This window comes from Coptis chinensis, chromosome 3 (assembly GCF_015680905.1).
Source record: "Coptis chinensis isolate HL-2020 chromosome 3, ASM1568090v1, whole genome shotgun sequence".
Classification (NCBI taxonomy): domain Eukaryota; kingdom Viridiplantae; phylum Streptophyta; class Magnoliopsida; order Ranunculales; family Ranunculaceae; genus Coptis; species Coptis chinensis.
In genome coordinates this window covers 5,455,151-5,483,115 of record NC_141458.1, presented here as the reverse complement: position 1 = coordinate 5,483,115, position 27,965 = coordinate 5,455,151, and the positions used below count along the sequence as shown (strand labels likewise).

General features: G+C 36.0%; 3 protein-coding genes and 3 long non-coding RNA genes across 16 annotated transcripts in view; all 6 read left to right on the top strand.

The window, feature by feature from the left end:
* Positions 1–27,965, top strand: part of LOC147507509 (putative Peroxidase 48) — a 53,330-nt gene that overhangs the window by 9,970 nt on the left and 15,395 nt on the right. The window lies entirely within an intron of this gene.
* LOC147507514 (tocopherol cyclase, chloroplastic-like) lies at positions 62–4,686 on the top strand (the record flags this gene model as incomplete). Its single annotated transcript, XM_086599571.1, has 6 exons — positions 62–148; positions 1,731–1,807; positions 2,731–2,900; positions 3,397–3,494; positions 4,125–4,229; positions 4,552–4,686. Coding segments are annotated over 6 exons (672 nt in total), but the record flags the coding sequence as incomplete, so codon positions are not given.
* On the top strand, positions 4,966–5,737 carry LOC147507513 (uncharacterized). The gene is made up of 2 exons (XR_015217688.1): positions 4,966–5,045; positions 5,323–5,737. It is a non-coding gene; the product is annotated as an uncharacterized LOC147507513 (long non-coding RNA).
* LOC147507512 (bark storage protein A-like) lies at positions 6,624–8,932 on the top strand. Its single transcript, XM_086600222.1, has 5 exons — positions 6,624–6,890; positions 7,507–7,574; positions 7,701–7,856; positions 8,064–8,309; positions 8,389–8,932. The coding sequence occupies exons 1-5, from the start codon at positions 6,638–6,640 to the stop codon at positions 8,791–8,793; spliced, it is 1,128 nt and encodes a 375-aa protein (XP_086456348.1). The 5' UTR covers positions 6,624–6,637; the 3' UTR covers positions 8,794–8,932.
* Positions 9,002–12,790, top strand: LOC147507511 (uncharacterized). The gene is made up of 4 exons (XR_015217687.1): positions 9,002–9,719; positions 9,973–10,272; positions 11,700–11,955; positions 12,168–12,790. It is a non-coding gene; the product is annotated as an uncharacterized LOC147507511 (long non-coding RNA).
* Positions 13,703–23,708, top strand: LOC147507510 (uncharacterized). 11 transcript variants are annotated; one of them, XR_015217683.1, is made up of 10 exons: positions 13,703–14,970; positions 15,067–15,422; positions 16,104–16,241; positions 17,710–17,804; positions 18,113–18,527; positions 18,616–19,142; positions 19,226–19,556; positions 19,710–19,997; positions 20,181–22,325; positions 22,436–23,708. It is a non-coding gene; the product is annotated as an uncharacterized LOC147507510 (long non-coding RNA). The 11 variants fall into 11 exon arrangements; XR_015217678.1 differs by having other exon boundaries at positions 20,103–22,325; XR_015217686.1 differs by having other exon boundaries at positions 19,226–19,577; positions 20,202–22,325.

Here is a 27,965-nt window from a genome sequence, read left to right as displayed (position 1 = left end):
TAACTCTTTATTTTTTATTATTATAATTAATTTCAAACATTTTTAGTTAATCCTTGGTTGATGCATAGGTAGGCATGAGCTGATATTGGGGAATACTTTTACAGCTGGGAAAAAGTCGCCTCCTCCAAACAGGGAGGTCCCTCCTCAGGTCAATATGTTCTGCACTGAATTTTAAACTAGTAACTTACAAGATGTTATAACTTGATAGTTCATAGTTTTAGACTTCTGTATTTGAGAGTTTGAAGGACCAGCTCCAATTCCAAACTCACCACATCAACTATGTAAGGTCAAACAACTTTGCATCTTTTACTGAATTTTCTGTACGCTTAAAAGTTAAGAGCATGTGTTATAGCTAATATCAAAAAAAGGAAAATGCCTCGTTTCTGTGACTGCTTATCAGAACAATCACTGTGGTATCCTACATAAAATTACTTTGTGGTATTCTTTGTCGAATGACTTTCTTATGCAAAGCTGGATTTTGAGTTCCTCACAAGAATAAATTGAAAACTGGCAGATGGGCCTCTGTAGTAGCATTCTGCTTCTTGCAAAACACTTAATTATGTCTCACCTGTGAACAACTAAAAATCTTTATCTTATATCAGTTTAAAATGTCTTTCACTCAAACTAAGCTATCAGTGCTTAGCAATCAAATCTAAATTTTTGTTACTGGCCTATTTATATTGTTTGTGAAGTAGGAGAAAATAACATTTACATAACCTCCTAAAAGATGCATGTAAAAGGAATTCAATTCATATTCTATACGTTTTCAGTGTCATTCTTCCCCATTTTGTAACTCTCTATTTTTGTTTTCCTTTTTTTAATGATTGTGCAGCTTAACCTGACTTGGTTGTTTAAAGAATTGCAGCTTGTTGTACTTTATTCTTACCATTGAGCTATGAGGTGTCTCGTATAGTTGTATTGCTGGAATTCAACTTGAAAATTCTTCCATATTATAGTGTAATGTGCCAACTGTTCATAATATCTTGATTCACACACATTAGAAACTTCTTCGTTGTTTGGTAAATGTGTTTCCAACTTTCCATGTCGGTGCTAAATTTTAGGTGTTCTTCATCAATCATTTTCCTCAATGATTTTGATGTAGGATTACTAGCCCCTCTTTCTTGTTAGAATTCCTTATGCTTGTGCTAAGATTATTATTTTCAAATTAGAATTATTACTTATTAGGAATTTAGAATATTTAGTATTTTCTATTTAGAGTTTAATTAGCTTTAGAAGTCTAGGTTAGATTTAGAAGTCTACTTTCTTTGTTAATCAAGTATGGTTTATCTATATAAAGAAGCCATGTAGTTTAGTTATTTGAACCAATTATCAATTATCAAACTATCAAATCTCCAAAACCTATTATACTTTTCTCCCTCAACTTCTACAATTCTTCTATTTAATCTTCTTCTTCCTTAAATCTATTCCCCTTTTTGAAGATCTCCATCTTTTCTTCCAAATCTTTGTTATTCCAGATCAGATTTGGCCAGTAATTCCAAATTTTTCTGATATTTTAAAAAATGAACTAAAAAATGGAAAAGATTTAAGTATTCTAAATCATGCAAAATACTCTATTGTGATCTTTTATCCAAATGAGAATCTACACTCACTTTTCTTAGAAGTTAGTGGATCTTGTAAAGAGCCTTTACAAATAATTACAAAAGTTGTTTGTTTTCTATGTATACCACTATCCCTGGATCCTGATGTTTTCTGTGAATTTTTTTTCTTAGGAATTTCGTGATCGAGTTTCAGAAGGTTTCCAAGTTAGCCCATTTTGGAACCAAGGATTCATTCAAGACGATGGCAGGTATTTTGTTTAGGTACACTATAATATTGGTATTAGATAATTCGCCATTGGGTCAACATCGAATTTTTATTCTAGTAGCTGTTTATTGGGATATGTCTTTGTTTGTCGAGGAACCGGTAAGCCTTATGGATTAAAGCTCATGCATAAGTCTTTTATAACGAGATGCTTCTACAACTTTGATACGATAAGGTTTCTATACTTACCTGACTTGATTCACACGAGTCGAATCTGAAATTGGGATCAGAAGAGAAAACCAATTCTCTAATTCAAACAGCTTGATGTGAAATATGGCCTTGAAAAGCTCACAGGCATAGTGCAAACTGTACACCTTTTGCATCCATTCCTTGATCCGGGTGTAATGTGCACAAAGCGTGTTATTGAAGCCTCATTTTAGGGTGTCCTTAATCGGTTAGATAGAAAAATCTGAATTCCTCATATCATGCTTTAGTAGACCGCAGTTCAGGGTGTGCATGTTTGATATTAGAATCACCTTTAGAAAGAAAGAGGAAGAAATACATGGAAAAAAAAAAGACGAAAAAGAAGAAGAAGGAAAGGAAAGGAAAGAAAAAGGCATTCTCTATATGACTGTGGCGACACATATGTCCATGTCCTTGTTGGATTCATCTATTGCAGGGCTGTCTTTCCTGAACTCTTTTGTTCAGTATCAGCTAGCATGGGAATCAGGCTGTCAGTCTTTAAGAATTGTTGTACAGGATGTTACATGAATGACTAATGAAAAAAAAAAATGTTATGCTGTATACCCACTTTGTTGAGATTCTTTACCCTTAGGCCTGAGGTTTTGCATCTAGGCTGTTTTGAACAATTTGAATCATGGAAAAGCTTTTATTTAGCAAATTTTCATATACTGTACTATATGTCAAACTTAAATAGTGATCTTGATTGGGATTAGCTTTCAATGGCAGAACAACTTATGCAGAGACTGTTAAGTCGGCACGTTGGGAGTATAGTACTCGTCCTGTTTATGGCTGGGGTGATGTTGGTTCTAAACAGAAAGCAACGGCAGGCTGGCTTGCAGCTTTTCCAGTGTTTGAACCCCATTGGCAAGTATGCATGGCGGGTGGGCTGTCTTCAGGTATGGGTGATTATTTCTCTCAGCATGTACATGTTCTTATAAATTCATTAACAAGCTTGTTGGTTGCCTTGCGCGTGAGATTTGTACATGAAAGTTGGGTCTGGATCTTATCTTGATTAGGATTAAGGTTCCAGTATAAAACATCTTTATTGTGTCAGTATATGCTGGTGTGATCCATTTGCTACTTGTTTGCAAGTCCTATAAGTTATATACTTCATCAGTTTTGGATATACTATCAGAAAGGGTACAAACAACCTGAGCTACTGGTGAACATTTTGGATGTCCCCAGTAATTAATCTTCTTGAATTGAACCATATTTACCAACCTTACAGGAGTGTTGGTGCATGAAATGCTGTTAGAAAAATATTATTTTCTTTTTTCTTATGTGTCTCTCCTCCTGAAGGGAAAATATGTAGTTTGAAGTTGAGAGCTTAAAGCTGTATATGTATATTCTGATCTTTGGAGTAGAGTCTCAATTTTTGAATTTGCATTCCAGGTTGGATTGAATGGGATGGAGAATTGTTTGAATTTGAAAATGCACCTTCTTACTCAGAAAAGAATTGGGGTGGAGCCTTTCCAAGAAAGTGGTTCTGGGTAAACTTCTATGTCAATTATTGCTTTTACTATTAAATACAGTGGAATAGAATTTTTCCCTGATAAAAGACTATGAACACGGACAGATTAGCTTATTCTGGATTTTATGGACTTAATGTGGATTGTTTTTTCACCCACTTCATGAAACTTGCCTTTTTTTCCGCTGATGGTAGTACTAATAGTGCTCAGCAAATGAGTGTTGTAAATATGAAGCTGTTAAAGATCGCTGGTTGGTAAACAATGGAAACTGAGAAAGGGGAAAAGAAGAAGATAAAGTAAAACTGACAGTGTGGTCTGGTCTATTGCAACTAGTGATACCAAAAATTGGCATCGTAGATAGATGAAGGCTTTGTTTTTTGACTTTTTTCATGGTTAGTGCATGTATGCATGCATCTCAGGGAATATTGTCGATCCCAGAATCTATTGAAATCTTTCGAATCATGGGGCTATCCTAGATAGAGCAAGTGTCAATGAATCCAGCCACCCCATTGACCTTTGATTCTTTCTATTAGATGTTTCTTCTTTAAAAAAAATGGTTGATTATTCTTACACCTCTTAAATCTTGTTCCATATCAACCTAGTGATGGATCTTATTACAGAGCAAATTATATTTTATCATCATCCTTGTAGGTCCAGTGCAATAATTTTGATGGTGCAGATGGAGAAATCGCTTTGACTGCCGCTGGCGGATTGAGGGAACTACCTGGTTTGAACACTTTTGAAAATGCTGCACTGGTAAATCTGTTCTTCGAACAAACACACTTCTAAACAACCTTGCCATCCTTGCTTCGTGTTGTTCACTCTATATTCATTTACCCAGAACTACTGGTTTATGTGCGGAATTCTAGTTGTGAGAGCTTCATTGCCTGAAAATATAATATTCTTCTGTTAGTTTTCGTTGATTGAGTCCTATATAGACCAGAGAGACAACCTCTTGCTTTCTTTCTCTGCAGTATATTATATGTACTGCTATCATGCTCATTTATGATATAGTAAGTTTGATATTGTTCATTTGCGAACTTTCATGTATAGCATGTATTTTGATGTGGCAATGCAGATTGGAGTTCACTATGGTGGAATTTTCTATGAATTTGTGCCATGGAAAGGTACTGTTAACTGGGAAATTGCTCCATGGGGTTACTGGCATATATCTGCAGATAATGAGAGGCATAATGGTAATAGGCTTCTTTAGTAATAATATTCCAGATTATGTAAATATATATCTGCAAGTGCTGAAAGAAGTATTCACAGGCTTACTTTATGCAAAATTGATGAAATTGAGCTTAATATTGCCTTCATGTTTGATATATTGGTGATGGCATTTGTCAATAAGTTTTCCCAGTATTGTGAAGTGATTAATCCCAATATGTTGTTGAATAAAAGGATCCATTTTAACTGGCAGGTGGAATTAGAAACGACTACAACGGATCCAGGCACTACATTACGTGCTCTACATTGAAGCTGGGCTTGCCCCCAGCATGCAAAGATACTTGTTTTGGTGATTTAAGATTAAGAATTTGGGAGAGAAGATATGATGGTAGCAAGGGCAAGGCAAGTCCTCTTTATCAATTAAGGCCCATTCAACCTATTCTCATCCTAGATTCTACTCCTTCAAAACATTTGTCCCACTTTTATTTTGGCTTGTTAAAACCAGGGTATTTGGTGTTGCCAACACATGGCTTTCCCATACCATTAGATTGTTAGTTTTTTTATGGTTATCAGGCATATGTTTTTAGTCCTTTGATTGTTTTCCAGTTGGGTTTCTACAGATACAGTAATGTATACATTTCTTGTGTTTACAGACACTTCATTTCTTATTTGCTTGCAGAATATTCTTGATGTAACTAGCAATATGGCTGTGGTTGAAGTTGGTGGAGGACCATGGTTCAACACATGGAAAGGCGAGACCTCTTCCCCGGAGCTACTAAACCGTGCAATCAATGCTCCCGTGGATATAGAAGGAATTCTCGGTTTCATTCCATTTCTCAAACCCCCGGGGCTCTAGTCATATTTGTTGGGGTGGAATTCACTCCTTCGTATACTGAAATGAGTTTTAGCTTTTCATTTATATGTGAGCAAGTCAATTGGACAGTCTCAAGTATAGATTGTTCTTATTGTTACTCCCTCACTGTTACAGCACATTAGATTTCAGGCTTTATGATGATCACTAACAGACTTTGTCGATTTTGTATATTTAGTGAAATCGCTTTATGAGAAAAGGAAACAATCTTTTTTACTGTCCCTTTTTCTTTCTTTTTGACAACTTATCAAACAGAAATGCCTGAATGGGATTGATCAAGTAATCAGTGCCTTGCAAGTTGTAACTTCAATATCCGGTGGTAGTTGGTGACTTGGCAAATATGAAAAAATAGCAGTTATTTCGTTCCAGTTTCTAAGTATCAAATTGTGTTGGCATTTGCCGTTAGGATATTGTGGGGATCAGGCCTTCTTGCTCACATTCATTCTGGCACAATATGGCGTTTAATCTAGTTGGGGTGACAGAGACTTGCAGCCATCACAAAGTAGGTCTATAAGTTGGTGGGCTATTTGATAAACCTCAAGTTTAGGATCCCAAATTTTGCTCAGAGCAAATTCCTTTTTTCACTATCTCTACTATTTTTGTTGGAGATTCCAAGTTGCCAGATCAGAATGACAGATGACAATTATTGAGACACAAAATTATTGGGATGTATGGATTTGCATACAGAGTAAACATATGTTATACACTTGTACTGGATGGTCGAGTGAACGTCAAAGACATATTCGTTAGTTGGGAGTCTATAGTTGGTATTAGGTTGTGCTTAATCAGAGTTCATGCTCTTAAAATTGAATGACATTTGACCAGGGTATTCATCAACTTTCTCTGAGAAATGAGTCAGATGATCAAAGTATAGTACGAGCCTACGAGGTGTACTTTACAATGTATTGTTCGAACCTTCGCAGAACTTTCATGTCAACTTGTCTGTTTATAAAGTACAGGAGTAAGAAATTTCAGAGAAATTTCATGATCTTGTCTTCTTAGTTCGCATTTATTACTTCAGGCCCCCGAACTCATAAAACACTGACACTTGCAGTGTATGTACCACTCGTTTAATTTGTAGTTCCCTTTATTTAAAAGGGGCGGAATGGTTGCAAGGCATTATATGGTCTCTCATCTGATAGTAAACAGTATGTGTAGTCTTGGGGTCCTTGTATTGAGTTATTTAGTCTTCATTTCAATGTCCATTGGGGCTTCTCAAGCTGAACTCTCTAAAGATGTTATGAAAATGATAAGGAAAGTGAACAAGGATGGTCCTTATATTGGTGTGCTTGTTCCAAGCAGTACTGAGCTGCAACCAATTTTTAAGTCTTCCAGTTATCAGCCTGGTGATAGCTATCTACACATTGATTGCGCAGGTTTTGCCCCAAAACCTCAATAAATTTGCTAATCCATGTTGGGTGTAATTAAACCTGAAAAAGGTTTATTACGCAAGTAACTCGTATAATCGTGAGTATTTTGGACGTGGTGACAAGTCTGACGACTCATGATTTCGCGAGTTTATTTGATATATAATCGATTTACATGATAGTTTGTTCAGCAGTTGAGTTTAAAATATGGTGATTTTCATTTACATTACTGTGTGTGCCCAGTACCCAAAGAAGTAAAAAACCCATCAAAACTTGATAATCTACTATATTTAGCGAAAAAATCAGATAATCTACAATAGTGAAGAGGTAATGGATTGTTGATTTCATGGTTACTGATACAGTAATACGACATATTGACTTCACCAAAAGTAAGCCTGGTGTGAGACTTATGCATGGGTAAAAAAAATGACTAGAGGTCCAGAAATTTTTTCGGTATGCGAACTGTGGCCCGAAAGAAATAAATATCGCCAATGGAAGTGATTAGTGAAACTTGAAACCACAACAACAATCTGAATTTGTGTTCTAATAAACAAGTAACCATTTCATTGAGTTAAATCTTTGATTTGACTCTTCTCTTATATATATTTATGTTTTCCTAGTGTAGGAAGGAGATTTCATTTTGGAAGAATTGAACATAAGAGAGCAATAATTACCATGACAGGGAAAGGAATGGTTAGTAATTTATCGAGTTTTGGTTTACTATATAGTCTACATGTTCCTTGCATTTTATTTTTTGCTACATTTTAGGTTCTCCCCTACCCTTTCTCCTTGATTTGAAGTATATTATTTCGTTTACAGATGAATGCAGCTATTACAGCACTGATGATGTGTAACTTTTTTAACCTATCTGCCGTTCTTCACTATGGACTAGCTGGTAGTGCAGATAAGAACTTAAATCTAGGAGATATAGTAATTCCTCAATTTTGGGCGCACACAGGTCTGTGGTACTGGCAGGTATCAGCATTACGAATAATCTAGTTTTTTTTTTTTTTTTGCTTTTTTTAAGCTGTTTTAATGTGCTGATGTATAACGAGGGCTGGTTTTTGTTAATACATAGTATATTCTCTGTATATGCATGTTTTGATGTGTGCAATTCGTTTGATTTAACCATAGCTTTGTAATGATAAAATATATCATTCTGTATTTTGTTGATTTCAACAGAAGTACGGACAAGGGCCTAATGATGCACTCTCATCTGAGGAAGACGGGGATTTTACCAGAGATTACGGGTATCTGAATTTTGCAGATTATACCAGCAGCAACGACGATACACATAACAATTTTCTAAACAATGTCTGGTTTCAAGCTGAAGATGTTTTCCATTTTGATGGAGCTCCGGAATCAAGAGATAAAGCGTTTTGGATTCCCATCACTCAGTCATTCTTTGAACAGGCAAAAAAACTAGAGGTCAGACAACAAATTCACGAACAATGGAGACTGAATTATGTATTACTATACTGACTATGATTCCTATTTGGTGATGCAGGGCACGGCACTAGAGGATTGCACAAACACTGATAGTTGCTTACCAAGAACACCTAAAGTAGTGACAGCGAGTCGAGGGAGCAGTGCAAGCATCTATATCGACAACATCGCCTACAAGACTTTCTTGCATTCCAAATTTCAAGTGAGCCTAGTAGACATGGAGAGTGCTGCTATTGCATTGATAACTCATCAGCAAAACATACCTTTCATAGCATTTAGAGCTATAAATGGTCCTGCTGAAGAAAGTTCTTCAAAATCTATGGACACCCACATCTTCTTCAGTCTCTTCATTGAGAATTGTTTGAAAGTTCTTACGAGTTTCGTCAAGATCATGAAGGAACCTTATGTGAAAAACTTAAGTGATCTCAGAAATATTTCAGCAAGTTCTCTTAGATCACCTCTATGAAGAAATTTGGGATATTCCTAAAGATACGTCTATGACTCTATGTATTTAATTTTCAAATTTTCTAATACAGACTTCTCTCTGGAGCATTTGTAATTGATCCATTTGTGACCTGAACATGAAATAAGTGTTTATCGTTGTAGTTTTTTTTCTATAAGGCAATCTATTAATCAAAGACCATTAATACTGAGTAGTTGAGAATGCTCCCAGTGACCCACGTCAGCCCCCTTTTTTCTCTGGGACTGACACATCAGATTTTACCTAAAAAAATGAATTCTACGCCCATATTTACGCCCTTTTTTTGCGAATTCAATTGTTCGTAGCCCATAGATAAGTAGATAAAAACCTTTCTTAAATCTTATCTCAATTCTTAAATTTTATCTCCATTCTTAAGCCGTTCTTAAATCTTATCTCATTCTTTTTCATTTTAGTACCGTGTTTCAAATCAAAGGCTTAACGTGAATCTTCAAGCAATCTTACAGGAATTGTGAAGGCAAGAGAAAGGATGGGTAAACATATTATTCATGATAATCTCTCTCTTATTCTCAACAGATAAGAAACAAATTAAGGCGTCACATAAAAATTCCTCTTATCGAAAGTAAGTCCATCCAAAACCATTATCAGAATCATTCAAAGGGAGTGAAGAGAAGTCTCTTCATCTATTTGTTCGAAACATAGATGTAAATGACGAGTTTGTAAAGGACATAGATCTATGGATGAGGGCCCAAATAGTTCTCAAAGCGTTGGAAGTGAGGATGAAAGAGTTGATGTTGAGGAGAATGGTTTGGATGAAGAGCAGAGCCTAAATTTTGAAGAGATGGAATCCAGAATCAAGAAACTTGAAGATGATCAGCAGTAATACCCATGCTATTTTGAAAAAGCCAAGAAAATGCGTATTGCAATTTTCTTTTCTGGAAACTGATGGAGCGGTAAGTTTGCATAATAATGGATTGACTATACTCTATAGTGATATTAAGATGTTATTTTATAGGTACAACTCCAAACACACATGAACCCTTGGTGAAAATCTTTCATTACTTAGATATTTGTTATCTATCTTATTTCACAAAAGCTCTCTCAATTCTCTAATTTCACTTGAAATTTCTCAAATGATGTTTATATGATAGGATAATTTGCATTTCACCATTTGGGTCGTCGAAGCTTAACTTATAATTATTACAGTGATTTTTTCGGAGTCCCAGTTGGCCCATGATAATCTCTAACATGGGTGATAAGCAACTGACCATAGGAGTTGGTCAACAAAGAAATGGTTATTTGCGTAGACGTTGCTAAAAGTGTCAATGGTGAAAGATTACCACTTGAGCCACCAGATTTGAACTTCGAGTATGTTGCAAACTTCATTAGTGCAGGTGATGGATCGTGGAACTAGGTTCTGGTCAATTGAATACACAATTGAAAATTGCTCTATATCTTTCATAAGGTCTCCGCTGGAGGATAAGATTTGGGGATGGCATAATGCAGGTGAGTTCACTGTTAAAAGTGCTTATAATGGGTGTTTTCATTTAATTTATCTTGGATTACCTTTTGGAAAAGTAAATGAGTAATTGACATCATATTATCGTTACATATGGAATCACAGAGCTAAACTCTAAGTAGACGTCTAGAAAAACTCTGACAGCAATGTAGTCTATAGAATTACAAGTACAATTTCTTGATGACCACTATATCATTTACTTTTGAGTGTGTGTATATTAATTATGTGCTAATATTTCGAAACAGGTTCAAGCAGTTCTTTCATATTTAGGAGGAAATGGATCACAATAAATCTTTCCATCATAGTAATATATGGTAGTTCGATTCCTTCCGAGCTCAAGGAAACCTTTGCTATATCACCTTTTTACTTTGATTTTCCTCCAAACTAAAAGAGCGAGGATTGGACAATAAAACTTCGACATACTACCCATAAAGTGGTTGCAAAATGAGGTAATTAGAAATTACTTATGAGCTTTATGTTATTGGGGGTAGTTGAATATCACCTAGAGTTTTAAAAGTAAAGAGAAAGAGATGATTTGAGGAAAGAAAAGTGAAAGAGGAGAAAAATATAACAGAAAAGAACTACCTTGATTATATGTATGAGACCCATATTGCATATATCGTCCAAAAAAAAAAAATACTAGCTTGATAAACAATAAAGCCTTCCTGCCTTGAAATTTCTCATCACAAAGAACAAAGACTCCCGAATTCCCATTTCTTATATTCCTCAAAGATTTGCCATTTAGGAGCATATGTTTCCACTTGAGTTGTTGGAAATCCAAATATTTGAATTTGTCCGTTTTACATATACTTTGATTTTGTTAGTCACTTACTCAATACATAGACGTTTTTAGTTGTTAAGCTCCAAATCTGCAAGCATACTCAAGTATTATTTACCATCTATTAGATTTCTATGTGAAAGATTTATGTGTGAACCTTACTTCTGGATTAACTAAGCTTTTTAATGCGATGAGTCCACATAGATTTGTGTGTGCAAATGCAGAAGAACGGACTGTAAATTGAAGGGACATGATAGGAAACCTTAGGTTGCTTCAAGTAGATTGCTTCTCAAACATTGCTTATTTCAATTCACACTTTTGAAAACATGAACTCCCTCTATATAAATATGCATAGCAGTTGATGTATACTTAGTGATTCTGGTCAGTCCACCTTCTCATGTGCCTTGGCTTCAAAAAACCACATTCGTTAATAGCTCAAGCTCTTACAACATACAATTAATGTATGATGTTGTAGGAAAGAGCATCAAGATATGAGCAGGTGTAGTAAAACTATTAAAAGTGGCTTTCACGTTAGTTTTCCATTGGGTTTTCTTCATGGTGCTAGAATTTGATTCGATTCTTTGTGCTGAAAAATTCACGATTTACTTCTGTATATTGATTGCCTTGAGTAACCAGCACCAGGTCCGGGTGGAGATTGAATCTCTTTATGATGGTTTGGATTTCTCAGAACCACTAACCCGAGCAAGATTTGAAGAGTTGAACAATGACCTATTCAGGATGACAATGGGACCTGTACCAGAATTCCCAAGGTTCAACAACTCCTTAGGGATTACTTTGATGGAAAGGAGCCAAACAGTGGTGTTATTATCAACTCATCATTATTGACACAAGTCCACTTCCCAGCACTGATCACAACCTTTCAAGAGCTGAGGTCAGATTGAGATTATGTTGTCGTTTCTATCTGGTTGCAGCCACTAGAAAGCCATTCGTTGAATGGTTCCTGTCTAATCGAATAGCTTCATTCTTTTTATCCTTGACAAGAATCTTATAAAACTAATGATCACTAAACATTTGGCTTTGTGAACCCTTATCTTTTTCTTTTTCAGAAACAGAATATATAACATGGGAAAAAATTATATGCAGGTATTCCCACTCATCAAAACTCTTACATTCAACATAATTTGCTCTCTTTTGTTTGGGTTGGAGCATGGAACAAAAAGAGAGAAATTGGTGGAGTGGTTTGAAGAGATGGTAGAGGCCAGAGGGCCTGTTATCAGTCCCAGTGAATTTACCTTTCACCACCTTCAATCGCAGCATTTGGGCAAGCTCAAGGATTCAAAACATGATCATGGACATCATAAGTGAAAAGAAATTGGCTGTAGAGGAACAAGTGGTTTCTCCAGACCAAAAAGACCTTATCACTAACTTACTTAGCATGCATAGAGAAGACAATTCAGCATTGCGATGCACTACCTGGTCACCCGGTTCACATGGAAGTTATGCTTGAAGGTGGAAACATTGTAGAATCATTCGATTCATGTAAACATCCGAACTGAAATCAACGTTGTGGTTAAAAAAGCACTAGCTGTGTTCAAAGTTCTTCAACCGAACATTTGATCTGTAAATTCCTTGCGATGATTTCTAGCCAGGTTCTGGAGCATATGGCTGAAGAAAATGGATCTGTAAACTTTATGATGATCTACGTAGTACTTAAGACGCAAATACTAAATATTAAAGCAATCTACAGTGTTTAGTTATTAGTACTCTACAGCGAGTTATTTATACCATGCATAATCTGGCATAATTATTGAAGCTTTATTTCAAAGTTTGCCCTCCGAGGACGAGCTGCAAAATATAGTAGACCCACTATTGACTGACTGCTAGCCGAATTACAATTACAGAGGTAGATAAATAGCTAGGACGGTTAAATGTAGGTTGCAAAAAAAAAAAAAGTTGGCAATTTAACAAAGTTTCCCGAACTGGAGCGTTAGTGGTTCAACATCCTATTATGGCTGAAATACTGTTTTGGTACTCTCTTATTAGTCTCTTCTCCTTGGCTTTAGGCAGAGCTATTACAGTAGGCTACAAAGCAAAACATAGTGATAGTGCTGCTGGAAATGCAAAAGAAAAGCACAAAAAAGCTTCTTGCGCTACCAGTTAACAAAATAAAGAGGAGACGAGTCAACTTACGTTACCCTTCATGTCAGTTAAAAGAAACAAAGAAAAATACAACCAGTCCCATTAACTACAACGCTGTAAAACTTTGGGAATCAGAAAACTAAAGTATAAAGGACCTTTAGCATAGCTGTTGGGGTAATTTTGAACATCATTACAGAAATTTGGTTTTCATTTGATACAATTCCACTTCGTTCCTTCAGTCTTGATCAATGACTAGAACAAAAAATCTGCGCTCCATATGCAACTAACACTACACTACATGACTACAATTAGCTTACGAGGATTCATTTAATCTATTGAAAAACTAAGGATTCATTTACATTAGCTTACGAGGAGGAAGGTCAGTCAATACTCTGTCAATGATAGGTAATGCAACTAATGGCAGATAACGGTAGGTAATGTTCTATTGTAGTTGTTAATAGTTTGATAAAAGTAAAAATAGTTAATCGTGAACTATCAATGTAGCAGGTCCGGCCGCAGGCGGACTAATTGGCTAGTACTACTAAAAGGCTGTCCTTTACTGTGTGCTCAGCGCTCCACGTTGGAGAAAGCAGTTATCCTACCAAATCCGAGAAAGCAGGTATCCTAAACCCAAAATAACACACGGTTAAAAAATCCCGAATAACTAATCCTTTTGATTTCACTTCTTTGATCCCAAAAGCTGCAACGCTTCATTTTAAACTTACTCAGTCGCTTCATCAGTCTCTCTATAAAAATGGCCATTCCTTCATCAGGTTTACAGACTACAGCGGTTGTCGTAAAAATCAGGAAAAAGATAAACTCAAAAGATCAGTCTCTCTCAAAAGATAAACTCAAAAATCGAAATTTTTACTCTCATCCCAAACCCTTAACTCCAAAAATAGTCCTAAAACAAACGCGTGGTACAAAATGGAAGAGGCAGTTGTTGTTTCTTTTCCAGACTTAAACTACATCTCAAAATGGAAGAGCACCCATCCGTGGGAGAAGATGAAAGAAGATATGTCCCCACACACACACTATCTCTCCCATGTCAATTTCTTCTCCTTATTCAATAGTTTCTCTTTTGAATAAACTGTAGAATGCGGTGTTCGAGAAAATGCTTACCAAGATTTTACAGCAACCTTTTCAGTACTTACTTGATGATTGATTTTTGAGTTCTATGTAATTGGGATTTTACAATTGAACAGTGAAAGTTTTAACAGAGGCTTTTCGAATGGCGAGAGACAGGTTTCGTGAGGATGAATTACTAAATGTTAGATGCTGCCATTATGGTTGGAAACGGCTCAGAGAGCAATGAAGGTCGTGATATTATTGTTGACAGAAAATACTGGATTTCAAAGAATAAGTCAAGTGTATAGAAAATTTATGGCTATGCAGTACCCAATTTTGTTTCCTTATGGAGAAGATGGATTTACTGTTGGTATACCATATAGTAGTGTTCAAAATAATGTTATAGACTCCAGGAAAGAGTTAATGAAGGTCAGACTTTGATTCTTGGAGGACGTCTTCGCCAACAATTTGTGGTCGACGCTTATGCATGTATTGAAGAAGCTAGGTTATGGTGGTACAGAAATAACCAAGCAACGGTTAGAGCAGAGCTGTACAAAGGATTATTGGATGCGGTTGTTGCAGGTGATACCACACCTGCCTCTGCAGGCAGAAGATTCATACTGCCTTCTCCATTTACAGGGGGTCCTCGATATATGCACGAAAATTATCAAGATGCCATGGCTATTTGTAGGTGGGCAGGCCCTCAGACATGGGAGACAATTTGGTCGTGTAAATGCAGGTAATCGTATTTATGTTTAAACAGATATGTTTGTTACAAAATTGCTTCAAAAATTATTGGAACTTCATTAACATGTTATTAATTTTATATTTTTAGTGGTATACACGATGGAATTTCAAAAGAGGGGGCTTCCACATGCACACATTCTACTGTTCTTACATCCAGCTAATAAGCCAGCCAGCATTTCAGATGTAGATAATATAATCTCAGCAGAACTGCCAGATAAGACGAATGATCCAATTGGATATGAACGTGTTGTCCAATTCATGATTCATGCACCGTGTGGCTATTTAAGAAAAGATGCACCCTACACGAATGATGGGAAATGTTCTAGGCATTTTTCCAAAGCAGTTATGTAGCGAACCTGTAATTAATGATGAAGGATTCTATGTGTACAAAAGATGCAACGATTCGAGAACGGCTTTAAAGAAAGATATCGAACTAGACAACAGGTTTGTTATATCTCACTCACTGTTGTACTGTTATATCTCACCCTTTGTAAGTTTCTTTTGTGCTTATGCACTTTTCCTCGCTTGAGTGAACTCTTCAACTATAAACAGGTATGTCGTACCACATAATCGAGATTTGGTTGTTAAGTATGAGGTCCATATCAAAGTAGAAATCTGCAACCAAGGAAGATCGATAAAATACTTATTCAAATACATAAACAAAGGTCAAGGTAGAACTACTATAATAGTTGAAGAAAATTTAGCCAGAACTTCTTCTGATGAACAAGTTGTAGTTCAACAAGTGGATGAAATCAAGACATATCTGGACTGTAGATACATATCTGCTTCTGAAGCCAATTGGAGAATTTTGGATTTTCCTATTCAGTTTTGCTACCCAGCGGTTGAAAGACTCTTCTATCACTTGGAAAATGAACACACTGTAATCTTCCGTGACAATGAACCCACTAAATGTTATTGCAAGAGAAAACATTGAGAAGACAATTTTTACAGAAAGGCTTTATACGAATTCATTGATTCTAACTCTACTAAAGCGCTGTCCTTTCGTGTTTTCTCAGTGTTCCACGTCACCATTTAATTTCTGTTTTTCAAAGTAAAAAATAACCGCAAAGTATAAAACAAAACAAAATAGCTCACCGTTTCGCTCTCTCTCAATTTATTTTTCAGGTGTTGCAACGCTCAAGATAAAACTTCTCAATCCCCGTCTCTGTAAATGCTGTGTTTATGAAAAGACAATAGATTTATTCGTGTTTATGAAAAGACAATAGATTTATTTATAGCAAAGGAACATCAGCAAGTTTTAAGGTACATATTTTCTTAATTCCATTATTTCTATATGCTCTGTTTGGTTCGATGTATTTACATGCAATTGCACCTAATTCCATGTAACCACCCACAAAACAGTGTTTGGTAGCAAAATGCAAATAGGCGGTTGATGCAACAAGTTGCAATTACATGCACTATATAAGTAGTTTCCATGACATCCACTTGCAGCCAAAAAAGTTGTGTAAATAGATGCAAACACAAGAGAGGTGTTTTCTCTTATTTAAGATGTGAAAAAAAGTAGTGGAATAATATAACTAACTTTATAAGATGTGAAAAAAAGTAGTGGGATAATGAGGATTGCTAGCGTCCTACCTCTTTAAAGGGGTAGGACCATCCTAACCCGCACACAAACAAAATGTAGTAACTTGGTAACGTCTCAACTTTGTGGGTGTTTCCAAAAAATTAGGAATAAGTCGTATCTTCTTCTTCTCTCCTCTCTGCCCCTCACGTCTCTCATTTTTTGCTAGCAAAAATAAATCGGCACAATTGCGTGTAAAACTAAACGAAATTGAACAGGCACAACATAAACTGCCAGAACACACACAAGAAGTTTAAGTCATATTTTCATGGTAAAACAAAGATTGGTTAGTTATCAACTGGTGGGGTTAATATTCTCAAGAAATACAATTTCGTGATTATTGGCAATTAATTTGAAGCACCCATTAAATTTTCACGTTAACTACTCTATCATCCACTCACGAAAGTGTAATGTTTAACTCCATGAAGAAAGAAAAAGATGAAACAACCAAATCGAATCGGTCCACCCAAAAATACCAAAACTATGTAAAAGTATAAAGATGAAATTCGATGATGTTCAAGAGAGTGTAGTTTAGTGCTTGAGTCGCCACCGAATAAAACTGGATTTGGTTTTGGTTTAAGCCGCTGGTGGAGGGCGTCCTGAAGTGGGTCAAATGTGTGGTTCTTATTGTGTTGTGTTTTGGTTTATACTTTGAGAAGATGAGTGAGTTAACTCAACTGATCTAATGTTTTTGATTGGTTTAAGGCATAACTTATTAAAGAGGTGAACCAGTCATTTCTTATGTTTGTATGCGGGTTAGGATGGTCCTACCCCTTAAAGAGGTAGGACGCTAGCAATCCTCGTGGGATAATATAACCAATTTAACATCCTTTTGTCTTGGGTTTAGTAAATTGGATGCAATGCAATCAGATGCAATACAATCACATGCCATTTGCAACTATTTGTCATTTGCAAGTCGGTACACCGAACCAAACAGAGCATATAGATATTAACTCACCGAAATGACCAAACTATATGTTTGAACGTCTTCACTCTGTTAACAGAATATGTCATCTTCAACACTCAACATCAGGATTTGTTTGTCTTCTTCTCCTGATTCTTATAGTTTCGCATTCTCTCTGTTCGGTTAAATGCTAATCATTATTTTGAATGATTTTCTTTTTCTTCGCCATTCATGTCGACTTGCAGAATGAAGATATTCTTTTGAAATCATTTGAGATATCTGCAAATACAATATACTCATTGGCCTTTTTGCCATCGTTAGATTTCTCCTCAGAAGAACGGTAAGTACCCCCTCCCGCCCTTTCTTTTTACTTTCTAATTATTCATTAAAGGAAATTTATAGGTTACAAAACCATTGGCTGTAAGTTCACTTCTTTCTCCTAATTCCTTACTCAATTTTTGTATTTTCTTACGCTATACTCGGAATACAATTGATTTTCTTTAGTCTATACTCTGACTTCTTATCATCCCTTTATATAATGGTGGTTTCCTTAGTTCTATAGCGCATTTGAGTTAATTCTTTTATGTTTAGCTTTTTGTCAGTTTTATCATTTGATATTTGTGTTTCAATATTTGTTTATGAATCCAGGTTGCTTCAAGTAGCAACAGTCTATGTTACATGGGAGGAGGCAAGAAAGTCAAGATTCGTTTGAAAAAGTATACTTGGGCAGAGTCTCAACAAAAAAAATTCTTCAGGCACAAATGATTACTGTTACAAGGGAGGAGGCCAGAAAGTCAGAGATTTCTTCACAAAAGTATTCTTAGGCAAAGATACAACAAGAGGAAGGTTGAGTGTCTATTCTTAAATAAAAGGTCGAGGCCGAGTTTGTATTATTCTACGCCTGTGGTTTGTTTACATTCACATACTGTTGTTCATCCGGATGGTACAAGTACACCAGCCACAAGCTAGACACATGGTTGCACCTTTGCAAATGAGGAAGTTAATGTGTCTTTGCGAGATGAACAATTTCATAGATATTCACAGAATAGTGAAAGGGACTCAGGTATGGAGAATGGGTTTTTGACTTTTTTCACAATGAATTTTATATATAGGTAACATATAAATAACTATAATCTTTATTTTCATTATAGGCCATCTGTTGGGGACGTACTATTTGGGAACATAGGATCAAATTTGTTGTCATTGTGGAGCATTTGCTTGGTATGAAGAAAGGAACCAAAAGGCGAAACGGTCAAGTCGTCCATCTTTTTCGATCTGCTGCCAAACAGGTTGGGTAAACTTTTACAATATGGCAGGGGAAGAAGGACGCAGGAATTCAGTAGAAATATTCGCGCTTACAATATGATATTTGCCTTTACATCAATGGGCGGGGAGGTTGATAGGAAGATAAATAAAGGCGGGGGGACCCTATGCTTTTAGGCTAAAAGGGTAGAATTATAGGCTTGGACGCTTGGTACTTTAATTTACTACCAAGTGAAGGATATAAACCCAAGTTCGCACAGCTATACATACGTGATACATAGAATGAGGTACAAAACAGACTGAATTCTTATACATATGTGATACATAGAATGAGGTACAAAACAAGCTGAATGCATTCAGAAGAGATGATTGGGAAGGCAACTTAGATCTTGAAATTGTTGAAGGTCTTATAAAGGTATTCAATGACAACAATCATCTTGCACAAACTCTTAGAATGGCACGAGATAGGTTTTAACAGTGTGATTTTTTGGATGTTAGGTTGCAAATTATTGGAAGTCATTGGAGGGATGCAAGGCAATATAATTGTCCAACTTTGTCTTAGGTTGCTGCTATTATGGTGGGCAACGGTTTAGAACACAATGACGATCGGGATATTATTGTTGATAGAAAGGATACCGGCTTGAAAAGAATAAGTGTTTTGTATCCAAATTTTATGGCTATGCAATATCCAGTACCGTTTCCTTATGTGGAGGATGGGTTTATGGTCAAACTCCCCTATCGTAACACTGGAGGAGGAGGGACTTCTAAGCGTAAAAGTAGCATGAGAGAATTCTATGTATATAGGATTCACAATAGAGGCTTAACGAAGGTCAGACGTTGATTTGTTGAGGTCGGTTGTTTCAACAATATGTAGTAGATGCTTATGCTTGCATTGAAAAAGATCGCTTATTTTGGTATAGATATAATCAATCCAAAGTCAGAGCAAAGCTATACAGTGGACTGATGTATGTAGTTATTACAGGAGACACTACAGCTGCGGAAGAGAGTCGTCTTGCCTTCAACATTTACAGGCGGCCACGGTATAAGATACAAAACTATTAGGATGGCATTGCCATTTGTAGGTGGGCAGGCACACCATATCTTTTTATTATATTTACCTGCAATCCTAATTGGCGTGAAATAAGAGAGGGATAGGCGGACATAAGGCAGAAGATAGACCAGATGTTGTTGCACGTGTTTTCAAGATGAAACTGGATGCACTTATGAAAAGCTTAAAGCAGGGTTGGGCGCTTTGGTTGGGTTATTGCAGGTATTACATAATTTCTCTTTTATATATTTACTACACTTGCACTTCTTAAGATAGCATACTATATTAACAGTAGAATTTATTTTCATGTTGTGGTATACACAATAGAATTTCAGAAGAGGGGATTGCCGCATGCGCACATCCTATTGTTTCTTCATTGTGATGATAAGACAACTACCATTGCAGATATTGATAACATAATTTCAGCAGGACTACCTGATAATACAACTGATCCAGTGGAATATGAACATTTTCAGTTCATGATGCATGGGCCATGTGGATTATTGAAGAGTGATGCATCTTGCACGGTGAAGGGAAAATGTACTAAGCATTTTCCAAAGAAATTTTGTAACTTCTTTTGATGATGTCGGGTTTGCTCTTTATAAAAGAAGAAACGATTTGAAAACAACTACGAAAAGTAGGGTTCAGTTGAACAACGGTTTTGTAGTGCCCTATAATAGAGACTTGGTTATAAAGGTTGATGCTCATATCAATGTAAAAATCTGCAATCGGAGGAGATTTGTGCAATATTTATTCAAGTATATAAACAAAGGCAGTGATAGAGCTACAGTTGTGGTTGAAGAGAATTTGCCTAATGTTGTGCCAGCGGAACAGTCTACCGTTCAAGAAATGGAATAAATCAAAACTTATCTTGACTGTAGATTTGTATCTGCTCACGAAGCATGTTGGCGAATATTTGATTTTCCGATTCAATTCCGTGAATCGGTTGTACAGAAACTTTCCTATCATTTAAAAGATAAACATATTGTTATCTTCTGTGATAGAGACCACACAGTTGATGTAGTCACAAGGCCAGATGTCGAGAAAACTATGTTTACATAGTGGATGTATATTAACTCTTTGTAGGAAGATGATAGGGAACTCACTTATGTCAAATTTCCAATCAAATGGGTTTGCCACGAGGATGGAAAAATATGGACAAGAAGGGAAAGTGGGATAAAAATTAGAAGATTATATCAATGCCCATCCAACATCCGGAGAAAGATTTTATTTTCGTTTGTTATTAAATGTTGTTAGAAGTCCACGGTTCTATGATGCTAGCTATATTTGAACAATAAATGTTGTGACACATCCTGCTTTTAAATCGGCTTGCTTAGCTTTGGGATTGTTAGAAGATGAACAGGAATGGCATGAACGTTTGGTCGAGGTAGGTTCTTGGTCTACAGGCAGTTCTTTGTGTGAATTGTTTGTCACGCTTTTATTATTTTGTGAAGTCACAAATCCAGTTGAACTTTGGAGTAGGCATTGGGAACTGTTGTCATATGATATTTTGCATAGAGAACGGAGGGAATAAGGGGATCTTTCTTTGCAACTTAGTGAGGCTGTAAAAATTTTGGTGTTGAGAGATATTGAAAGAATTCTGAGTGGCCATGGAAAAAAACTATAAGACTTCTACATGCCATCACCAAATTCTTTAGCCTATCAACAACTGCATAATAGATTGTTGAGAGAGGAACTAAGTTTTGACAGAGATCTTCTTGCATCTGAATTTTCTCAATTGCACAATGGGTTTAATACTCAACAAAATATTGTTTTCAATGCTGCCGTTGAAGCTGTTTATTAAAAAAAAAGACATGTTTTTTGTCTATGGGAGTTGAAGAACAGGAAAAACTTATCAGTAGAAGACAATAATATCAAAGTTACATTCTGAAGGAGCCATAGTTTTGGTGGTGGCGTCCTTGGGGAATAGCTTCTCTTCTATTACTTGGGGAGAACTTCACATTCAAGGTTTAAAATTTCGGGCATAGCTGATGATAATTCATGTTGCAACATTCCAGTTAATTTACAATTAGCTCGCCTAATACAGAAAAGTAGCCTCATAATATGGGATGAAGCTCCTTTAAACCATAAAAAATCCTTTGAGGCAGTTGATAGAACTTTAAGAGACTTGCTGCGTAGAATAAATCCTAATTCAGAAAATAGGCTTATTGCGGGATAACAATTGCTTTCGGTGGAGATTTAAGACAAGCTCTTCCTGTGTTTAGGAATGGAACCCAAGAAGCAATTGTTGGAGCATCTATAAAAAGATCCTACATTTGGGAGCAGTGCCGAGTTTATACATTTACCATGAATATGAGATTAAGAGACACCGGAATTGACAGTGTTGGTGCGGAATTGATGCAAGAGTTCAGAAAATGGATACTGAGACTTGGAGATGGAAAGTTGCCTGCAATTCGGATGTTCGAGGATGAGGATGAACCATGTCGTCGTGTGATGGACTGAAAATATTGATCAATAATTCTAACAGTGAGCAACTGGGTTATACAAAAAGTATTGTTTACAGAGAGGTTTTCAATAATTTGCCTACAGGTAACGCATTAGATACAGTACAATGATTTTTAAATGTTTCGTTTATGAGCTTGACAGCCTAACATTGTAATATTGTAATACTACATTCATGGATTTTTTTTGTTTTACAGGTTCTGGATGTAGTGCCTAACTGCCTACAATGAACAATCACAACCCTCACATTTATGAATACCATTGGGCTTCGTTTGTTTTGTTTGAAATCCCATAATATGTCTCAAAGGTATATAATTAACGTTTTAGATATTGTAATCTTTCTTGAAACTTATAGTGAGGCTTCATTTTTCGGTAAATAGCCTATGAGTCATCAAATACTGAATTTCTGTTGCTTGCAAAAACTCTGGGGATCTGATTTCAAATAGTGCAAGAAGACAAATAGTATTGGATTTGATTAAGTGACAGAAGTATTAGAATTTTGGAAAAAGTGAGACCCATATGGAAATCGGGATGCAAGAGACTTATACTCCAATGATGTGGTGTCTTTTTTTGGTTTGTCATACGGTGCAGAACTAAACCTATGTGTTTACACAGGTTATTAGTCACTCATCATCTTGGTTAATTATTATTTTTCACCCAGAAGGCTGAAATTTTTTATTCCTTCGCAGATGGCTGAAACCTTAGGATCCTAAGGTGTCACCCTCAGAGTCACCTTTACGATCCTGAAGGTGTTCAATATGATGCGGATCTTGAGATAGCTTGCTTTAATGATCTCATTCAAGAGGCTTTGGTCTTGCTTTGTGGGGAAGAGCACGAGCATTTTCTTCGCCTATATTGTCGCCTTACAATTTTCGTCTAGGGTGTCTATTGAAATTCTATTTATATAATCTGAAAATTTTATTTGTCAAGTTCTATATGTCGTCTAATGAAATATAATTAGAAATCAGGTGACATAGGATCATTGACGCAATACAACTCGAGAGATTGCCAGAAGTTTACCACGAGAGGATTCCAATCATCAGTGAACGAGCGCCTGGTGTTGTATATAAGGCACCCCTCAATTCTGGAAAGGCAGTCGCGATCAAGAGATGCATTGAGATAAACCAACTCAATCCCATCAATGACTACTTCAACAAGGAATTAGCGGCAAATGTGGATCGCTCCTAAAGTTATAATTGATTAGACTTAGGTCCTTTTGTTCTGCTGCAGCGCAAGACCACTCCGCCATTGTTTTCACCCTTGCAGACACTATACTTTTCACAATCCATTGTTTATAAAATATGTGTGGTGCTCCAACATCATTTCTTGGAAGGTAGTGGAATTATAACATCTTTCTTGGTAATTAGTGAAGTTTGCATTTCCTTTTACCGAATACGTTCAACTATGTTGCCTGGTCTGACAGTCTTTACTTTGTAGAACATTTTGACCGATTGACCCAAAATTTAATTTCAAATAGGTTTAGTATGAAATATATTCATTAAAAAGGTACTTTGAGATACCATAGCATCCATATAGTCTTCATTTCAATCAATATTATATATATATTTTCAATAATTAATCAATAATACTATATACGCCTGTTACTCTTCTGTGCTTACGTAAATGTTTACTCTACTAATCCAAATAGACTGGTCCGTGCAACGCACGGGTCAAAAGACTAGTTTAATTACTATATGTGACTACCGTCCTCACCTTCAGATTCCTTGTCCCACCTTCTTTATAGACCTCATTTTTGTGCGGCCTGAAGTTCTACCTACTTTTTGAGTGCAACCACTTGGAAAGCGATACGGAATCTTACCTGTGCACACTGAGGCCCAAATTGCAAATTTGCTAAAGAGTAAAGAAGCAATACGAAATTTTACCAACACACTAGGGCTGGAAATGGAGCGGGTTCGGGTCGGATTTTCACTCAAAACTCTTTACCATATTAGGATCCATCCAGATTCGGGTCGGATTTTGAATATCCATATCCATTAAAAAACACAAAAAAAATACACTATTTTAATGATTTTCATATATAAATGTACGATATAAATTAATTTTTAAGCATCAAAATATGAATCTTATTAAGATGGTTTGGGTTCGGGTCGGATTCTACTCACAAACATAGAAACCATACCATATCCGGTAAAATGGATTCGGATTCGGGTTGAAACTCGTACCATTTCCAGCCCTACTCTACACACACGTAGCCCAAATGGGCAAATGTAGCTAAGAGTAAGTCCAATGGGGGGCTATATGGGCTACTAAAGGCAAATATAGCACCCCAACCACAAAAATGTCATTCTAATGGGGCTGCTAAAAGGGTCTTAAATTTGGAAAGAGTAAAAGACTCAGCAAAAGTTAAGACTTTCGCTAGCAGCTGTTATAATAAGTTCGGGATACGGACGGCATAGTTTCTGCCGTCCGTGTGTTAAATTTCGACGGACAACAAAAACTGTGTCGTCCGTCCAAAAAAATTTCAAAAATAATGGACGGACGACAGAAACTATGTCGTCTGTATCATTTAGCACTTCAAAACAGACAATGCGATTGGATTGGTTTTTTAATTTTGGGGAGCCAAATTTGGCTTGGCAAACTAAAAGGCTTGTGTGGCACTTATGTGCACTTTTAGCACCCCAATTTAGCAGCTCTCCACAAGTCCAATGGGGTGCTATATGGACTAGCAGCTCATATAGCATATAACACCCCAATAGGCTAGCAGCTCATATAGCACCCCCAAACACCAAATGGCCCTTCTAATGGGTTGCTAGAATGGTCCTAAATTTGGTTAGTGTGATATATTTTATCTAGCCAAATTTGTGGCCATATCTAGCAGTTGCTAAAACTAAATTCTAGGAGACGGACGTCACAATTTCTATCGTCTGTGTTTTAAATTATAATAGACGGCAGAAATATTGTTCACGATTACTACTCACTTTTTACTATTCAATGGATGGCAAAAGTTTACTAACAATCATGCTTTTTCATGGATTCAAAACTTTTTTTGTGGATTCAATATTTGTGTATCAAGCATTTGAAGATCATTATACAGTTAAAAATTAACAAACAATTGAAGATCATTGTATCATGCACTTTTACTACTTAACAACAAAAGACACCTCGCAAAACATAAACCTGACCTGAGATATGCCCCGACTCCGACAACCTAAGTTTATTAGCATGCATAGTACAAAATATCAGGAAATGAGTATTTATCGATATTCAATTTCTCGATATGCATCGTGGATATATCTCTCTTTGGAGATATTTGATATTGTTTCACATACAAATATTGTGGATATATCCAAAACATCAACAAATATTGTGGATATTTATTGATATATCATGATATATCATTTATATTTATTTGAAATATAATAGTAAATATTAAATAAATTTGTTACTTATACAAAATATCACCAAATATCGCTAAATACCCCAAATATCATCAAAATCTCATTGATATTTGCAGTCTTATATATCTCTAAATATATCGCAATATTTATGTATCTTTTTTTGAAATCTTAATACATATCGCGATATTTTGTACTATGGAGGCAAACGTCTTTTTTCATTTTTCCTTGCAACAAAAAAAAACTAGGTAATATATCTTTTTGCTCTCCCTCTAATTCTTTTTCTTATCTCTTTATTTCTTTAGAAAACCAAGGGTTAGCATACGAAGGGTTTTCACAATTAAGACCTTTAATTAATTAATTAATTCATAATCCAACATGGCGGCATTAAGACCTTTTCCACGTGTCTTGAGTCTTGACCCTCAATTTATACCCCTCAAATCGAATCACAGCCACGAGTCAGAAACTGAGCTGTTTTGTTAAGTTTACAGTGAGAGGGCCACTTTTGGGCTTTTGCCTAGGGCCAAGTATTGTCTTGAGCCGGCCCTGTTTCCATGCATTATGTTGTCACCTTAAGCTGTCTTGCAGTGGCTCCAAGATCTTTCCAATTTTTTCAATGCCCACTTCATGTGTAAAACAGCCCTCACCCTGCCCGCCCGACCCGACCCATGGGATGAAAATGCCTTCAAAATGAGGCCCTTACACATTCGTGGGCTGCGCCTACCCGGCCCTCAAGCCTTTAAGGGGAGGGTAAGAGCCTAGACTTTGAAACTTAAGCCCTCCCTTAAACCTAGCCCTCATTAGGCCCTCAACATTTATTACATATATTTTAATAAATTTTTTTACAATATATTTTATTTTAGCATTAATATGCTAAAAATTAGTTAAAATTAAGTTTGTCAACCTTATAATTTCATTATAATATTTTATGAAATAAATTTAACTGATCTTAATTAACTAATATAACTTTAACAAGTTTTTTTAGTAGTTTGAAGGTTTAATTGTGAAGTGCATTTGATTTTATTATCATTTTTAACTAATGTTTCTAAATTTATTTTGTAAATCAAATGTATAACATAGTATCCGGCCCTCATGTTTGGCCCTCAAGCTCGGCCCTTCAAGCCCTCTCGAGAAGGTTGAGGAGCGGGTAAAGGCTTAGAGATTTAAGCATTGGCCCAACCCAACCCGACCCTCGAGGTAAATGAGGGTAGGGCTGGCCCGACCCTCAAAACATGAGGGCTTCATTGTTTGAGGGTCGGGCCAACCCGACCCGACCCATTTGACACCACTAAAAACGAGTTTAGGGATCGAAATCTTTTTACAAAATCACAAAAATTTTAAAACCTAACTAAAAATCCACCAATTTTATAGGGAAAATACTTGGTCAAGCTGGATTCTCTAACTTTGTACAAACTATGCAACTCAATGGCTTGATTATAAATTGCTTGCTTCTCTAATTGGCAGTTGCCAAGTTCTCATGAACTAATTGTCATTGGTTCAGGGGCTTTATTGAGTTGAGCTCTCATGTATTGTGAATGGAGTCTTTTCAACTCTCACAACAAGTAATTGGAGGAAGACCCTGATTTTCTCAGTTTTTTTTTTTTGGTCTTAAATCCACCTGATTTTGAATTATAAATAAAAAGTGTTAGGCAGTAAATAATCTATAAATTGGTTCCAAGGCCAATTTTCGAGTGAAAATAACCCTAAAAACCAATTTCCGAGTGAAAATAACTCATAAGGACAAATAGCCCGGATTTGAAATAAATATTTTTCGATTTTACCATTTCTGTCGCTTTACTATGAACAATGAGTGTTTCATACCTTATATTGATGTATGAAGAATGATTATTCATACCCAAATAGGTGAACGTACCTCATACAATATATTAATGTATGAACAATGATTGTTCATAGCTCATGTTGAGGTATAAACAATGATTGTTCATACTCCAATATGTTCTTCTTGATCATACATTTATGTTGAGGTATGAACATTGATTGTTAAGTAGCTCATATTGATGTATGAACGGTGATTGTTTATACATATACCCCAAATAAATATGAACAATGATTGTTCATACTTCAATATGTGTTATCACTTATCATACATTATGTTGAGGTATAAACATTGACTGTTCATACCCCAAATAGGTATGAACAATGAATGTTCATAATTCATGTTGAGGTATGAACAGTGATTGTTTATACCCCAAATAGGTATGAACAATGATTGTTTATAGCTCATGGTAATATATGAACAACCCAAATAGGTATAAACAATAATTGTTTATACTCCAGTAACTGTTCTTACTGATCATACATTATGTTGAGGTATAAACAATCATTGCTTGTTCATACCTAAAATCATACC

Coding starts and splice junctions, on each gene's coding strand:
- LOC147507512 (XM_086600222.1), top strand. CDS start 6,638: ATGGTCTCTCATCTGATAGTAAACAGTATGTGTAGTCTTGGGGTCCTT. Junction 7,575..7,700: donor CCATGACAGGGAAAGGAATG/GTTAGTAATTTA, acceptor TTTCGTTTACAG/ATGAATGCAGCTATTACAGC. Junction 8,310..8,388: donor AACAGGCAAAAAAACTAGAG/GTCAGACAACAA, acceptor TTGGTGATGCAG/GGCACGGCACTAGAGGATTG.